This window comes from Platichthys flesus, chromosome 13 (assembly GCF_949316205.1).
Source record: "Platichthys flesus chromosome 13, fPlaFle2.1, whole genome shotgun sequence".
In the NCBI taxonomy this organism is placed as follows: domain Eukaryota; kingdom Metazoa; phylum Chordata; class Actinopteri; order Pleuronectiformes; family Pleuronectidae; genus Platichthys; species Platichthys flesus.
Genome location: NC_084957.1, coordinates 8,234,735 through 8,251,569, shown reverse-complemented (window position 1 = coordinate 8,251,569; position 16,835 = coordinate 8,234,735). Strand labels below are relative to the sequence as shown.

General features: G+C 41.8%; 2 protein-coding genes across 2 annotated transcripts; one reads left to right on the top strand and one right to left on the bottom strand.

Annotated features, from left to right (window-relative positions):
• Positions 1-1,181: 1,181 nt before the first annotated feature.
• LOC133967507 (uncharacterized) lies at positions 1,182-3,002 on the top strand. The gene is made up of 2 exons (XM_062402996.1): positions 1,182-1,911; positions 2,013-3,002. Exons 1-2 carry the CDS (start codon positions 1,317-1,319, stop codon positions 2,405-2,407), a joined length of 990 nt encoding a protein of 329 aa, XP_062258980.1. The 5' UTR covers positions 1,182-1,316; the 3' UTR covers positions 2,408-3,002.
• A 385-nt stretch (positions 3,003-3,387) lies between these two features.
• On the bottom strand, positions 3,388-9,993 carry LOC133967506 (polypeptide N-acetylgalactosaminyltransferase 5). Its single transcript, XM_062402995.1, has 10 exons — positions 8,696-9,993; positions 8,441-8,607; positions 7,539-7,658; positions 6,334-6,469; positions 6,103-6,222; positions 5,889-6,006; positions 5,470-5,799; positions 4,620-4,700; positions 4,078-4,230; positions 3,388-3,858 (listed from the first exon to the last, which is right to left on the bottom strand). Exons 1-10 carry the CDS (start codon positions 9,787-9,789, stop codon positions 3,715-3,717), a joined length of 2,463 nt encoding a protein of 820 aa, XP_062258979.1. The 5' UTR covers positions 9,790-9,993; the 3' UTR covers positions 3,388-3,714.
• Between the last annotated feature and the right edge of the window lie 6,842 nt (positions 9,994-16,835).

The window sequence follows — 16,835 nt, the reverse complement described above, 5'->3', positions numbered from 1 at the left end:
ACTTAACCAAAGCAGCACCACATGTTTCCTGTAATAAGGTGCACTTCTCTGGTTTCCTGCTGCAGAAGGAGAGAGAGAGAGAGAGAGAGAGAGAGAGAGAGAGAGAGAGAGAGAGAGAGAGAGAGAGAGAGAGAGAGAGAGAGAGAGAGAGAGAGAGAGAGAGAGAGAGAGAGAGAGAGAGAGAGAGAGAGAGAGAGAGAGAGAGATACATGCATCATTACATTTTGATAAATTACCTGCTTTCTTACTCTTTGTTACCATTCACAATATTGATGCAATTTATTTGAAAAGTTGGAGAGCGAGATAATTTGTTTTTCAAATTGCATTTTGAAGAACATTTTAATTAAATGTTTAAATTTGTACAAAATATAATATATGTTAAATCTTTTTTTTATGTATAAATATAGATTAAGATTTATATACAAAAAAAAGAAACAAATATATGTCGGTACAGAGATAATCTTCAGCAACAAAAGTACAAGTACATGGTCATGCAGTAAATTGTCCCCTGACAGTACATTATTTTATAAAGACAGATGCATCAATGTGTATGGAATGTTAATAATTCCCTTCTCTTGGAATGTGTCAAAGATCCTCAATTAGACACAAGAGCTTTTGCAAGACAGTACAATCCCATGTCACTCCTTCAAAGTAAGGTACCTACAGTACTTGAGTAAATGTACTAAGCTAATTTACTGCGTCCACTGTTTTGACAGCCTGTCAGGCGCCTTACTTAAGATCTTTATCACTTTCATAACTTATATTTGTATAGCACTTATCTAAATGAGTTTACAAAGTGATCACCACAAAAGTCCATGGTCAAATTATGATTTGATTGTAAGAAAATATATTTTCAGTCCAATTTAAGAGCCAAAACATAAGATAATAATGTCAAGACCTTAAAATTATAGAGAAACCCAACAGTTCCCATTATGCATTTAAAACTCAAGACCTAACGGGTCTCAGGACGTTACTGTTTCAGTCAGTAAAATACTTAGAAGAAAACCTATGTGAAGAATGTTAATCCAGACTGAACACGTTCCAGAGGAGAGGTGGTCAGCCAGCAGAGATTAGAGAATGAGTACAATCGCTCTATATGCAGAGGCCAGAGCAACAAAGAAGCTTTGTTGGGTCCACAACAAAACCCCTGTTCTCCAGTGATTTCAGCCCGCACACAGAATGACATGGTACCATCACAGAGCTGGACCTTACACACATTCTTTTCCAACTTTAAGACAATGCTGGACAGAAACCGATGTTTTGATGACACATTTGGAAACGCTGGAGCAGCCGAGTCGGAGGATGTTTAACCTCTGATGGTTACCTCTGCAGAGAGCAACTTAGAGCATCAGAGCTGTTTTATTTTTAACATCACAGAGGAAAGAAAAACCAGAGGGACGGAGATGGAGACAAGCCAGGCACCCCCAAAGCCCCCGAGACTCACGGCACAGGAAGAAAACGCACTGGTGTCCCAAGTGCTGGAGATCATTGGGGGGATCGAGGCGGAGGCCCTGCAGACCCTGGACCAGCCCGAGGAGAGGGATGTGTGGTCGATGGAGGAGGGAGACGACTCTGTGTTCTACAGCGACGAGGACCAGACTCATCAGGATGTGAAAGCTGGTGATACATCTTGTGATGCTGGTGCAGAGCCCGTCCCTCAGAGAGAGGGTGACAAGGACAAGTTAGAGATGGAGAAGCCAACGACTCTCCTGACAGAGAGAGAAGAGGAATGCCAAGAGCTCCAGAGTCAAAACACTGAACTTGTGCATGAGTCAGATCCTATACATGCAGAAGCAAAGGCTGATCCCAGGTCAGCGACCTTAGTGAGCACTAGCGGAGGATCTCTGCAGCCAAACTGTACATATGCCGACATGCAAACCCATGGTGGGTCGGATGTATCATCAGACACAGGTAAGAAGGAGTTTGGTATTTTTTGTGTGGTGAAATTGATTGATAGGGAAGGTTTTTATTTACAGAGGACAACAGCTTTTCTCTCTTCCTTCCTCTTTCAGCAAATCCACAAGTGAAAGATGAGAAAGGGGCTCAGACACCAAATCCCGAATCTTTACATGTGACTCAGGAGGAGGAGAGTTGCTCGAGGCTGAGGGAGGAGGCAGACGTCCCAGAGGGAACGTCTGATGCCGACCTCCAGATATCAGGTGACAGAAGAATGAAGGAAAAGCAGAGGCCTGAGCAGGACCCCAACTCCCATGATCCTGTGGGGTTTCGTCAGGGCTCCACCTGTCGGGGCTACTCCACCCTGCCGGCACAGAAGAAGCCCGCTGACCAGAAATCCTTCGATCACGTCAACTTGTCCAAGTACAGCACGGTGTCCTACCGCAAGATCCGCCGAGGCAACACCCGCCAGAAGATCGACGAGTTTGAGTACATGATTATGAACTTGTAGGAAACTGCTGGATATTGAACCACAGCAAAGAATGAGTGTTAAAGGAAACTGATTTCCTATATCACCTAATCTTATCACACATGCATATTTATTCTTAGTATTAAAATCCTCTTGTAGATTGCATTGAAAGTGTTTGATATAACTCTCCAGGACAAAATGAACTGTAACTATCTGTTTTGCAGTCATTCGTATGAGAGGAGTCTCTTGGCTCTTCATTTGGTTTCAGCCTGGAAACATCATTATGTAAGGCAGGTATTTAGACAGCAGATTAAATAAATAAGAAGCTCTGGGATTTATAATCCGACTAACTGTAATAAGTAAGGTGTTGTTTGGCATTAGATCTTCAGGATCTAAACCTCTGGAGAGACTCTGAGTAGTGAAACTATTAGTTGAAGCATTGTTGAGTGATTAACTAAGCCTGCATACTTATCCACACAGAAGAAGAAATAATAATAATAAAGAGATATGCAAGGAAATCTTTATCTTCATCCGTTTTACTTTCTCAAGAAAATGCATTTCCATCGGTTTGTGGTTATCGGGTGTGACAATCAGGAAATCACAGCACAGGTTTGTTCGGGTGTAACGATCTAACACTTCCCCCTAGTGACAAAAATAAAATCATACAACAGACCACAAAACAAAATCTACAGCTTAATGACACAACATTAGAAACCAGAGAAGCAGACATTCCACCCGAGAAACTCATAACACAAAACACATCTAAAAAGCAGATGTGACACGTTTTATACAAACAAATAAATTGTACTTTACATGCAACAGAATTCATTATTTTACTTAGCTCCTCCAGTGGGAACATTTTTTACAATCACTTTCATCTTTTCTTATTATTAATCTTTGGTTTAGTGAAATAATGCTGTACAAAAGAAGTTCCTTATTGGAGTGTTCTTCCATGAAGTCTCATCTGTAGCCCGGTTTTTGAAAAAAAATAAACAAAAATAATAATAACCCCCCCCCCCCCCCCCCACATACCACGGTAAAGAATGCTTTGTAAAACATTTGAAAACTTCCTGTGCAAACTTCCATAAGCAGAAAAATCCCTATTATCTGAGGCGTATAAATGTATAAACTCGAGGTCAGTCCACGCTGATGAATTACAAGTACATTAGAAACATTGCACATCCCCCCCACACCGTCTGACACGTGTCACTGCCATCGAAGCGTCTCCAGCTTCCTGCGGGACGTCCCGTGTTTTGAGGTCAGACAACAAACCGCTCTGCAGAGTCAGGCCACTGAACGTCTCTGTAGTGCTTGTTCCACGCGTTGAAAGAAGACCGAGGCGGGTCTCGTCACTGGATGTGGTGGTAGTGTGTGAACTGCCACTTCTGGAGGGCGTTGGTGGGCACACACGGCTTGAGGCAGACCGAGTCACCCTGAGGCCCCGCCTCCAGGCACATGTGGTGGGACACGGACTCCGATATGAGGTGCTCCGCCTTCACAAAGACAAAACAGGAAACGTAATTAACGAACAAAGCTTCGGCCTCTAAATACTGATCCTACGACATGGCAGCATTTAGCTTCTGCTGGATTTGAAGCAAAGGGAAACCTGACCTTTGAATACAAAGAATTTCTTAAGCGCCGGTGTTGGAACAGGGGAACGGGAAAAATTCAAAGATAGAAACAAAGTAAACAGGCAATCGAAACCAGCCTACCAGAGCGGAGTTGGTGGATTGATGGAACCAGCGTATGTCAAGGTCGGCATTGTCACATGATTTTAAAGCGACGCCGTTGCCTTTGGCTTGGGGAGCGATGCACAGGTCCTGCTGGCGAATGTGCCTCATCCAGGTGTGATTAAAGAGCTGACTCTGAAAACCACAGAGAAAAACATGGGAGTGCCAAGGATATAATCAGCCTCTGTGAAAAGCTGAAAGATGTTGAAAGATTTTGAATGATGGCTCAGCGGAGCGGTTTCTGAATGCAAGAAGACCACATTTAGAAAAGCCCGGGCTTGTTTGGAGCTCCACCCTTGTTTATGGTAGCTCCGGTCCTATGTTGGACTCTAAGTCTATTCCTGCTTCCACAGTCATGACACTAAAGTGTGCCTGCTGTCCTCAAGAAGCACCCAGACAAAGCTGAAATAGTCATGTCTGCGAATACTCAAGTTAAGCAAACATTGAATGTTTAATTGAATTACTCAAATAAAGATGGTTTATTAGCTGTCAAATAATATGTTAAATAAAATAAAGACACCTACCTGTCTACTGAGATCACATGTCTCGAAGGACAGGGAGCCTTTCTGAAGACTGAGGCATTTTCTCAAGCCAAGGTTGAAAACCTACAGGGAAAATGAGGAGTTTGACATTTTAAACAAATGAAACAACATTGCTGAAAACAATTGTTGACTTGATCCTGTTTGTATTACTTTGATGAATCCTGACTGAATAAAGAGAACAACCACAGTCTCTGTTTGCAGCGTTTTCTGCAGGTTTCAACAAGTTAAAATTAAGACTATTTAAGACCTTTTTAGGACCATGATGAATGATATGTAAAACCTCTGTCAACTGGGACAGATGTAGGGGAACGTCATACACAAGCAGGCTACAGTAGCAGAGAGTGAAACGCCACGTTACCTCCCAGCCTACACGCTGTGATAAATTCTAACAGTGGTGTTTGTACCATCAGTTATCAGTTCCACGTTGGTGTTATTGGTAGTTTTATTACAGCGTGCTAATATCTGTATCCTGAGAAAGAACTACAACACACAGAGAGATTAATAACCAAGTAAGCCGCCAAAATATTTCTTTTGAATCTAAAAATCTAAATTTAGAACAGGATAGAAACAGCGTAAAATGAATGCTATCATAATTAAGACCTATATAGTACGTTATATTTTAAGGTATTTAATAATCATATTCACATGCCGATTATTGAATTGTAGACTTTAAAAATATTTTTTGAAGACTCAGAGGAAACTGGGTGTTTCTTTGTTTACGTTTCTCTAAATGATTGTGAAGCTGCTATCATCTCTTCTCTGAACTCCTTATTAAAACTGACCCAACGTGTGAACAGAGACATATACGAGCTGCTGCAGATAATTCACGTACCATGCCTTCAGCTTTGACTAAAGGAGCCACCATGTCCGGATACACGTTGTCCAGGTACCACTTGAAACTCTTGCATTCCAGCTTCTTCCTCAGCTCGATCTGGTCGGTGAGGTTGCCGATGTGGATGGCCTCCTTGTCCAGCAGGTGGTGGTAGCCGTGGCCGTAGAAGAGGTCCTTGTATCCGTCCAGCCAGACCTCCACCACCCTGGCCAGGTTGCGCTCCACCGTCTTCTGCCTGTCTTTGGGGAATTTGTACGGGTTCTGTCCTCGGAAAATGTGGCCCACTCGAGAGCAGGGGATGATCTCGATTTCCCCTCCGCACATCCAGATCTGTTGAGATGTCAGATGAAGAGTCACGTCAGGGAAGATCCCGAACAACTAAGGTCAGTATTCATGAATAAATAACTTCAGCATTATACCTTAAAGGAAATCTCCATGTTCTCCCCGCCCCACACATCCAGGCCTGGGTCATAGGCACCCAGCTCATAGAAGAATTTTTTGTCGATGGAGAAAAGGCCTCCAGCCATAACTGGACACCTGGAAGATTAAAAACAAATATATGTATATGAAGCTCAATGATACGTGAACAAAATGAATGAGCAGAGGATCATACATGAAAACAACTTAAAGTACCTGATGGGATCTGCGATGGTCATGTTGGTCTCCTTTATGTAGCTATCTGGTACTGGGCTCCAGCCGAACACCAGAGGCCATTTGAAGATACCTCTCTGGAAGTTGTCGACCAGATTATAACTGAAGAGAAAGAGCCACAACAGAAGCTCTTAAGTCAAAGTGACAGATTCTTCAATTCCACGTTCAACATAACTCATCGGTGGCAGCCTCTGTCGGGTTTTCATTTGTCACCTCATGTCCTTGTCGCTGATGACTTCGATCACTGGACAGGGAACCTTCCTGCGATCCTGATACACTCGCTCCAGCAGCGGCTCCAGCCAGCCCACGTTGCACTCGACGTGGGAGTCCAGGAAGGTGAGGACATCCCCTGTGTGAGGAGAGCAAACATCCTGCTGCAGTTATACAAACAACCTTATCTGCAGTTTAACAGTGGGACCCTTTAACACTGAGAGGCAGATGCTTGTTGAGGGACTGATACGTATGACAGGAGAGTGGTAGAGTTTTTCTACAATCATAATAAATACAATAATAACATATTCCTGTATATAAAATATTGCAATGGGACTAAATGTGCAAGTTTTGAATGCCACTGCTTTAAGATTCATTAATTTTTGCAGACAGTTATGACTCTTTTCTGTGCATTACCTTGTCTTTGTCACCTTAACATGTCACTAAGTTAAATATGTAATGTCTCCTAGGGTCCTTTGAAAGGACGTATACAAATTTATGTTTTAATTGCTATTATTATTATTATTATTATAGATCTTGATGTTTGACAGTGTTTTATGACAAATGATTCATTTAGGTTACCATAACACTTCCTTTTTTCTTTTATATTTCCACTATAAGAGCTTGACATCACGCGTAGGATTGTTCGTGGCAGAGGCATGTGCTCTACTTAGTGCCGTTGTAGTTATGTAAGTGAACTTTCAGAATCTGTTACTTTGTGCATTTTGTGTAGTTGAAATTGCACGTTGGAAAAAAAGAAGCTGCAAAAAGCACAGAAATATTTTGGATTTGCAAAAGACACAGTCACAGGCTTTCTGTAAATGTATCTGTGTCTATTTAGAGTTTTTCACAAACAGAGACGATGACACCTGAGTTACCAACCAACTGGTTGTTGTCTATTTAAGAAATATGTAAACACTTCTAAACTATGTACTTGAACAACGATGAAAAACTTCTTATCTGCAAGCTGCAGACCTGTATATCCGGTTGTTCATTGTTTGTATCCAAGTCACGTTTGTAAGTAACACACAACAGCAGCTATAACCTTGTGAAGCAAGGAAATCCATTATTTGGAGTAGACTGAGTATTTTCAGTTTCAAGGTCCGACCCTGACGTATTTATGTGGGTTCTTATTCACACCCCCGTTCAGTCCGGATCACCTGTGTGTGTATGAACCATTCAGTGAAGAGAGTAAATTCTATCTTTACCTTTGGCGACAGCAGCCCCGGCGAGCCTGGCTCGGATCAGACCCTCACGCTCCTTCAGACGAACGATTCGCACTTTGGGAAACTGGGACATGTACTTGTCCAGAGGCTCCTTCAGATAATCTACAGGGGAACAAGAGAGCAGTGAAATACTACACACAAAGAAAAAGTACACAAGCACTTCACAATATTAATCATTAGAAACATCACAATCATAAGAAACAATGAGGCTGAACCTCCAGGACTGCTGGTGATATCTGATGACTGTGTTTGCTTGTTATGCAGCAGAGATAAAACTACTTAACATTCTTAAATATTATAATTTGCTTAAGTTTCATATAATATAAGAACCTGGGATGGAACTCTCTTTATATAAACTAAACAATTTGTTTATTAGAAATACTGAAGATATTAATCCATAATAAACATAACAGTGAGCTGCTGCCTTAGCGTTGTGAGTAAATAAACAGGGGGCGGGCCTCTAAGACACACAACGTTCACTTTGGCCACCTTTCACTCAACCACTGTGTGTATCGGTCACTTGTAATGGATCACGATTAGCCATTGCGTTAGCTGCGCGCTCTGCTGCTGAAGCTCTCCCAGTAAAGCAGGAACAGCAATGGTGGTGAAGACGACAATTCCCATAATCCCACGCTGCTTCACACCACACAAGCAGGATGAAGAATCTGTCCCCCAGTTAGTTGTATTGGATTTGGCTGCAACGCTGTCTACCCCTGAAACTCCTGTTTGTGTTTTGAGGACCGGACCACTTCCCCCCCACCCCTCCATCGGCAGAATGCTGAGTAGATAATGAGCGAATTTCCCTTTTTTTCAGTGAACTATCCCTTTAATATGAGTTTTCTGGTGTTGGCAGTCCCCCCCGTGAGACCCCCGGGACACCTTACCTCTGGTGCTGAAATCATCCACCAGGATGATCTCCTTGAGCAGGTGCTCTGGAGACCTGTTGATCACACTGTGCACGGAGCGCAGGAGCGTGGACCACACCTCGTCCACGAAGCAGAAGATCACGCTGGTGGTGGGCAGGTCGTCGTGGACCAGGTTGCGTGCGCACCTTGAGAGCCCAAGCAAGAAAGACACGAGTCAGATTTGTGCGTGTTGAAGCTGTTTGATTGGTGGAGACGTGCGGAGGGGACACTCACATCTCGGGCCTGGTGTCCGGGATGGCGCGGTCCAACGGGATCTGGTCGCTCAGGTAGACATTGAAGTGACCTTCATCCCATCGCCTCCTCACCTCCCCGTCTTCCTCGCTGCCGACCAGCGCTGCGTGACCGAACTGTCCCAGAGCTTTGTCGTCTCTGGGACTTTGAGTCACATCCAGGGAGCGCACTTTGTGGACACCGCCTGGTTTTGTGGTGGCCTTGACCTTTGAACCCTCTCCAGCTTCGAGCTTTACTGGTTTATGCGGCTGCTTCGGTGGGCCTACATCCTTCTTACCAGTCTCCTGCCTCTGCTCGACTTTGACGTCCTCGGGTTGGACAGGTTTGGGTGTTGGTTCATCAGGGTGTGCCTCCTCAGGCTGGCCCACTTTGTCCCGGACTTGCTTTGAGTCTGGTTTCTCCACAATGGCTGCAGCTTCTTTCTTTGAGTTGGGCACCTGGATCTCATCAGACCCTTCAGCAGGCGGAGCCACTTCCTTAGGAACATCTACCACACTGCTCTTCTCTAACTTTGCCTCATTCAGGTCCAAGTTGACCGCTTTCTTCTCTACGGTGGCGCCATGCTTTGCCCCTTCCTCATGTTTTGAACCACCCTTGGGGTGATCATCTACAGAATTCCCCTTCATCAGCTGCTCCTGCCTCCCTCCTCTTCCACGTCTGTACACCTGTGCCAGGTCGATGGCCGGGCCGAGAGCGTCTTTCACCGGGAGCTTGAGAGCCGGGTCCACCTTCTGCACCGGGTGTCTGAACCTCCTGTTCACCGGCTGGGTGGTCCTGGCCAGCAGCCTGGAGAGCTCCCTCTCCTTGACCATCCTCTCCTTCAGCAGCAGACTGCTCGGGTCGTTGAAGGAGAGGCGCAGCGCAGCCATGTCGAACAGGAGCCAGACGACGGAGGCGACGAACACGAAGGCGAGGATCCTCCCGCTGTCGCGCATGTATCTCCTCACCTTCATCGTGCTGCAGACTCCAGGCAGCAGGACAAACCTCGGGGGGATGTTAAGTATGGAAGTGACGCCTCTTGTGTTTTGAACGGGAGCTGTTCTCAGGTCTGTGGAGATCAGCTGCCTGCGTGGCATGCTCCAGACATGAGAGCTGTCACACACACGGACACACACATACACACATTCATACAAGCTGTGGTCCCAGTCTCACGTCCAGCCGCCCGGACCCATGTTCGCGTGACACCAGCAACTTCTCCCAGAGACAAAAAGTTGTTCTGAAGTTTCCTTGACACGCGGATGTTTGGTCTGAGGACGTAGGACGTGAGTCCTGGCTGCTGCGACGCTGCGCTCTGATTGGTCGAGCGGACAGGAAACGTGTCAACCTGCGCCGAGTCCGGTGTAAAGTCAGTGAGAGGAAGTGGAGGCGGAACAGGAAGTGCAAAGTTCCGCCTTCAAAACAAAGCAGTCAAAGAGGCAAGTGTGCAAGAAAGTTAGGTCGATATGGAGTATACACAATATACACAATATACCAAGTATACATCATATACACAATAAGCACTATATGCTATACATGCACTATTATATACATTATATACACCTTTATTCACAATATACAATTGTATACACAATATACACTATTGTTCGCAATATACACTTTAATACACAATATACACTATTATACACAATATACACGATATACACTTAGGGGCGTAGTCCACCCAATGGAAATGGTATTACATGAAACACCTGCATTCAAAATACATTCAGATATGAATGTGTGATCCTCACAGTGACGAACAGGGTGTAAGCCTGAAATGCTGCAGCTTATTGTTTGGTATAGTGTTTTTTTTTCTAAGAAGTAGCTCTAACGTCATTAGATGCAGTTGACATCTATTGTAAGTAAAGTAAACCGGTGACCTGCACACACCTTAAAATGTAAGGCAGGGCAGGGCGAGTTTATTAATACAATACCATTCATATAAAAGGTATTTCAAAGGCATGGCAATAGAAATACAATGAGGAAAGATAAATATAAGTTATGATAATTAATTAAAAAAAAGACAATTTAATGTGATATGTATGCTTATATATCAAAAGCATGGTGAGCCTCAGCAAATCACAGTGACACTGACTGAAATGACCTGACAATGTTAGGTAGGTTCATACATGTAGCATAACTTGATTTACAAGTGTGGTGAACCTGTCGCGTGTGTGTGTGTGTGTGTATGTGTGTATGTGTGTGTGTGTGTGTGTGTGTGTGTGTGTGTGTGTGTGTGTGTGTGTGTGTGTGTGTGTGTGTGTGTGTGTGTGTGTGTGTTAATCAGACAGGTGAGGCAGGTGAGCTTCTCTCAGTTTGGATTGAACACAGGCCGACTCTACAGGGTCAACACACCCATAGATGACGCAGTGAAAACGACTACAATGATGATGACATCACAAAATATGCGCTCACACTCATGTTTGTCTCTTTGAATGAATTCATTACATGTTGGGCTAAAGAAATGAACACAAAGTATTCAGTTAATTGTCCTGGTCTGTAATTAATGTAATAGAATTAAAGAAAGGTGAGTTCACCTTATTAAAAAAACAACGCACAAAAAGAAAACGTTTCCCCTCTGGTCCAAATGGGAACTACAGACCTGTACTACTGCTGTTTGGTTAATATTAATATTGTAATCAGGAATCTTAATAATAGTTATTTTCACTATTGTTTCTTAATAGTGAAAAGTGTTCATTCAAATATCATTCCAGAGACATCTTGTTTTGGCGGACCAACAGAAACAGTTAGTGTATTTATAATCATACATGACAGAGAAACACAGGGAAACATCACATTGCATCAGGTAGAACCAGAGAAATATAGTTACAGATCATTTTTCTGAAACTGTTATTGATTTGTTAGATTATTGCTTCAGCTGTAAATCATATTTTTCTGATTTTTTTTGTTCCATTGTCAGGCACTCGAACACATTTGAGAATGACAACAGGTACTGGTCAGATTTACATTTGGATCATAGATTGTACCTGTAGTGATAGAATATAAAACAAATGTACTTTTCATTGTGAAACTATAGTGAATATTGCATTGCATAGAAAAGGACGATAACCATATAGCATTTTCTGGTGACAATTTATGCACTTGTTATGTTAATCCAGTTTTTACCAAACAACCGCATAAAGATATAAATATGAACATTACCATGAATATAAGCATTCGAGCTAGATTATCGAAATCCGCCAAAAACACACACAACACACACACACACACAGGCACAGGCACAAGTGTACAATCACATTTGTAAAACCTGTGTAACCGCGGCCATTAGGCAGTGATTAGTGAAGACGACGACAGGTTTTCCTCTTCATCAGCACACCTCTCCTGGGAGTCCCATTGGCTCCATCCAGCCTATTAACAGCCCCCAACAGGAGGAGGGAGGGGAGTGGTACCTCCCATGGCGGCTGCCCTTAGCCACACTACACACGCTTTCATTAGTGTGTTAGCTAAATGATTGGCCTCAGGACAGCCCCCGAGCCCTGCAATGCATGTGTTAGCTTATACGCTCCATCCACCGGGCAATTTATTAATTTATTCTCCCACTTCTGCATTCACACTCGGTGAGGCCATCGTTGGCTAAATCTGATTGTGTGTCTGTAAACTGAGCGGGCACAGGGTCAGAACACACACACACACAGCAGAGGGGACAGAGTCAGTCATCAGTCTGAAATGAAATTCAGTTCAATTCAATGCATTTATTTCCATTGGAGTGTGTACCGGGATGTAAAGAGGCCCAGTGATATAGTCGCACACAGACATGTAGATACATTACAGTCCAATGAATTATATATAGTGTCAGAACAAGCAATGAATAGAGTACAACATATGAGTACATGCAGGTAGGTATAGTGCACATAGTGAAATTGCACATGATAATTGTGCACGGTTACAATGGTAAGTTCTCTAATGGTGTGAAATTATTAGTTGATAAATGTCAGCAACACGTGATATTTGAAAAAATATGATACACAAACCTTCTACTTGTGTTAGTCTAATCTTAAAGTAAGTAGAACATGTTTTATTCTTAATTTGTCAGTTTGTCAGACACCACAAGCATTAAAAATATGTTTTTTCTGGAATTTATAATGACCCCCCCCAAAAAATTGAAAGGATTAAACAATAAAATACATAATTTTACATTGCAGTTTTATTACACAGTGCAGTAGTAATTTAAATTTGATTTCATTTCAACAGTTTACTTTACAGTGTATCAGGTTGATATGAACCATGTTTACGTCGTCCCTGCTCCCCCTGGCCCTTCAGAGGTTCTCTGAGAGGAAATTATTCTTTTCAAATACAAACCTACTGAAAAAAAGAAACCACTTGAAAAATAATCATAATAACAGTCCTTAAAGATCATTAATGGGGCCTTATTCGAACTATGGGGCCTTCTCTCCCTCTCACATTGTGCCTGTTGACCTCTATACAATAGAGTGAGAAGATCTAAGAGGTTTTCCAAAATGCCTTCCTATCTGAGAAAAACAATGAGAACACTTTAGGAATGAGATCAAAGTTTCTAATGCTGACCTCCTTTTAGTCACTCTGACAGGAAAGTTCAACACTTAATCCAACAAGCATGAGAAATAAAGGCCTTTTTGGGGTAATGGACGTCTGCAACACAAACTGTCACTGGCGGTTTCCCCGTCAGAGGGATTACACCAAATGAAGGCAAACGGAAGTCTTGCACTGACACATGTAGAATGAGTTAAATGTACTTGTATGATATCTTCAGAACATGTTAATTAGACCCTTGGAATTAAAATTACAACAGTTGCTGTGTGTAATTTACATAGAGGTCATGTTGTGCTAATGTGGCCCTCGTTGAAATAGACAGCCAGCAACAATATGGTTAAGTCTGACCCACTGACATTTCCAGCTCCAAATTATGCACATTGTGTGAATTAAATTAATTAGAGAATTCATTAAGAAATATGGCTTGCGGAAACGAGTATAATATTTAGTTATGTGATGTAATTTTCTTTCATTGTTAAAGCTAATTTGTTTCATAACAGTCCCCCCCCCCCCCGCACTAACTATGATGTATATAATTTGTTAGCCGTTTAATTAATTACGATTAGAATTAGTGAATATACAGCTTGTTTTGACAGATGGTTCCCATCAGGGAGACCTTTGCACAATTAACTTATAATCAATTACATCCCATTTTTCTTTCTGTTTGTTACATCTTGAATCTTGAAAATACCCGCAGCACATGCATCAAATAAATGCTTTACTCTGAATACATCAAATGAGCAATTATCTATAATTTGCTCAATAACACAAGGCAGATAAACAACTTTGATTCCTTCCGTGCTTTGTGAGATACCTGGTTGCTCATTTAGTGACCGATTCATCAGCCTTTAATTGTTCTGTTTTGTGTTCGTGCAGGTTTCTCAAATCATTCCCACTGAACGAGAGCGCCAAAAAATATTAACTGTAGTCTTTACTGCAGATTTCACTCCAAAGCAAATTGTGAGATTATACTATGCGTGACTAAATGAATACCTTGTTTTTTGCCTGTTTACATTTTTCACATCTTTTGTCATTTCAAGGGATTAATGTGAACAGCCAAAACCTGGAAATCTGTCAGTCAGCCTTTGCTTGTACTTGCTTTAGTCCACAAGATGGCGCTTTAGTTCTGCTCATGTGGTGCCTATGAATTCCTGGAAGAATCTACAACAAAGCTTCAAGTTGTTTTATCACATTTACAAGAAAAAAATATCCATCTATCCATCTATCCATCTATCTATCTCATTTATTTGCAAACATGGATCTGAATATGATGCAATTGAAATGTGTGTAAATCATTAAAAGTATTATCTATGATATGTCATATATATGTGTGTGTAGATGTGCATATGTCTAAATCTATGGTAATCATAAGAAATATGGTCAATGATATGACACAGGTATGTATATATATATATATATCTACACACGCATATATACTGTGTATGCGTGTGTAGATGTGTACATTTCTATATCTATGCTAATGATAGGCAATATCATGAATGATGTGACACAGGAATATATAAATTCTATGCTATTGTCTTCATTTGTTCTGTGAATTTCTTGCTTTTCTTCAGGAACAGATAACTGCTGCAGAGCAAAGGGAAGATTTGCACCTTCTGCGCTGCCCAGGTGGAAATCTTCTGTTTCTCCAGAGTGCACAGACACAGAGGAGAGAGAAACCGCTGAACAGCTCCGTGACTTCAGTCGCATGTTTCTATGTTGAATACATGCTTTGAGATTTAATGAAAACATCAGAATCCTTTTCATTTTGCCTTTATTAATCACAGTTAATAATCCCATTACATTTCACTGTTTCTATAAACGGTCACTGCATTACTCATCAGGCCTCATTTCATTCAAGCCCTGTCTGGTGACAGCAGAACAATCTCAACAAATAAGTTGAACATCGTCTCTGTTTAAGAAGTCCACAGCCTCTATCATTTTTTTTCTCCAGGTGACATGAAGGTGATACTGATTTGGCTCCCACTGGACATGACTTAATGTCTGACATAAAAAATAACTACATAATTTGTCTCAATCCAGAGGGCTGACTTGGCATGGACAGCAGCAGTCCTAAATGTCACCCTGTAATGAGTTCTGGCCAAAGGTACACAGTTAGGACAGTGCCCGCTGGCACCTGGGATGCCCAGTGGCGAGCTTTCTACCCCAAAGCCATTTGGACAACCCCTGCTTTTCTTTGTGAACACTGCTGTACACCATTTGCATCTGGAAAAAAAAGTTTTAGAAATGTGAAAATTACATTTTTTTCACCCAGGCAATAGAGGACAACGTTTAAGTCAAAAAGGGTAAAAGAAGGGCAACAATTATGAATAATAAGTTGACAAAATGCATAAAATAGAAGATATTATTACAGAAAATGTGAATTAATCAAAACAACAAATAAAAACAAATATATCAGGGAAGAATGGATGGAAATGATGACTCACCTCTGCTAAGCATTGTCTTTTACAGGTTTATGCATTTATGACATGCACTTTAAATGACTGCATTAATCCCGGACTTTGAAGGATTCACCAACCTCCTCAGACTGAACACGGGAAGACTTTGAGTTTTGAGGAAGTTGACTCCTTTTGTCTGAAACCTATTGGCAACACACGGCGGGTTTATTATCTTCCAAAGGCAGCGGAGATGAGGGAACATTGTATCTAAATTAACTTTTTCTATTTCCCGCTGAATGGAATCAATTCCATCCTTTTATGTTACTTTTCATCTGCCTTTTGTCTTGTTGCGGAATCTTTTCTCTTTCTTTCTCATTCATCTGTTTTGCCCTTTCCTTGATCTGATAGCATTAAACATATAATTAAGTCATAAAGGAGGGGACTGATGAGTGTAGCAGATGGTAATTGCGTCCTACATTTGAATGAAATGATATGCATTGCTACAATTTACAGCCTTCGCCTCATATTTTATTCAGCAACCTTTTATCTCTTTTCCTGCAGAATTATTCTGCAATAAATTTAGACATCTTATCAATAGCTAGACTGATAGTGGCAGAAACATGGAAAAAATGAGCCTCCGCCGTTTTACACTGTTTAAAATAATTTTCCATAATAAAGGAGCTATCAGAGCTGCTCTATCACTGTAGAGGGGCGGATATACCTATTTCCAGTAAGACAGCGCCTGGTTCGTGGACAAGCTGTCAATCGCCTGTTGTAGTCTGAAGAAATGGGAAAGGAACGAGGGAGATGGATTTAGTCAAGTTCAGCTGAGGTTTCTGAGCCTCACACAAAGAACTTAAACAAGCTCTAGTTGCTAGTTATATTACATGTCTTCATTACTAGAGCTGCTTGGTTGTATCTATCTATCGAACCCTTTTCCTGATCTGATCTTGCTACGTGTAATTTGTGGGTTTGTCATTCTGTGTCGTGTGAAGAAACAAATCTTGGGATTGTCTAACTTACACCTAATAAACTTTCACAAGTTTATTAAGTTGTCCAGTTTATTTAGCTGTCAGTACACTGTCAGCTGTTCAGAATAATAAGTACAATTCAACAGCAGCACAAACTTACTCAGTTTAAATTAATTTAACTGTGCATTACTTACATTTTCAATTTGTGCAGTTCAGTGTCTTATGTGTAATCCCGTTCCAATG

Excerpts from the sequence above, each read along its gene's own strand:
- LOC133967507 (XM_062402996.1), top strand. The coding sequence starts at position 1,317 with ATGGTTACCTCTGCAGAGAGCAACTTAGAGCATCAGAGCTGTTTTATT. Across the intron at positions 1,912-2,012 it reads GGATGTATCATCAGACACAG|CAAATCCACAAGTGAAAGAT; the intron begins GTAAGAAGGAGT and ends TTCCTCTTTCAG.
- LOC133967506 (XM_062402995.1), bottom strand. The coding sequence starts at position 9,789 with ATGCCACGCAGGCAGCTGATCTCCACAGACCTGAGAACAGCTCCCGTT. Across the intron at positions 8,608-8,695 it reads CCGGACACCAGGCCCGAGAT|GTGCGCACGCAACCTGGTCC; the intron begins GTGAGTGTCCCC and ends TGGGCTCTCAAG. Across the intron at positions 6,223-6,333 it reads ATCAGCGACAAGGACATGAG|TTATAATCTGGTCGACAACT; the intron begins GTGACAAATGAA and ends CTTTCTCTTCAG.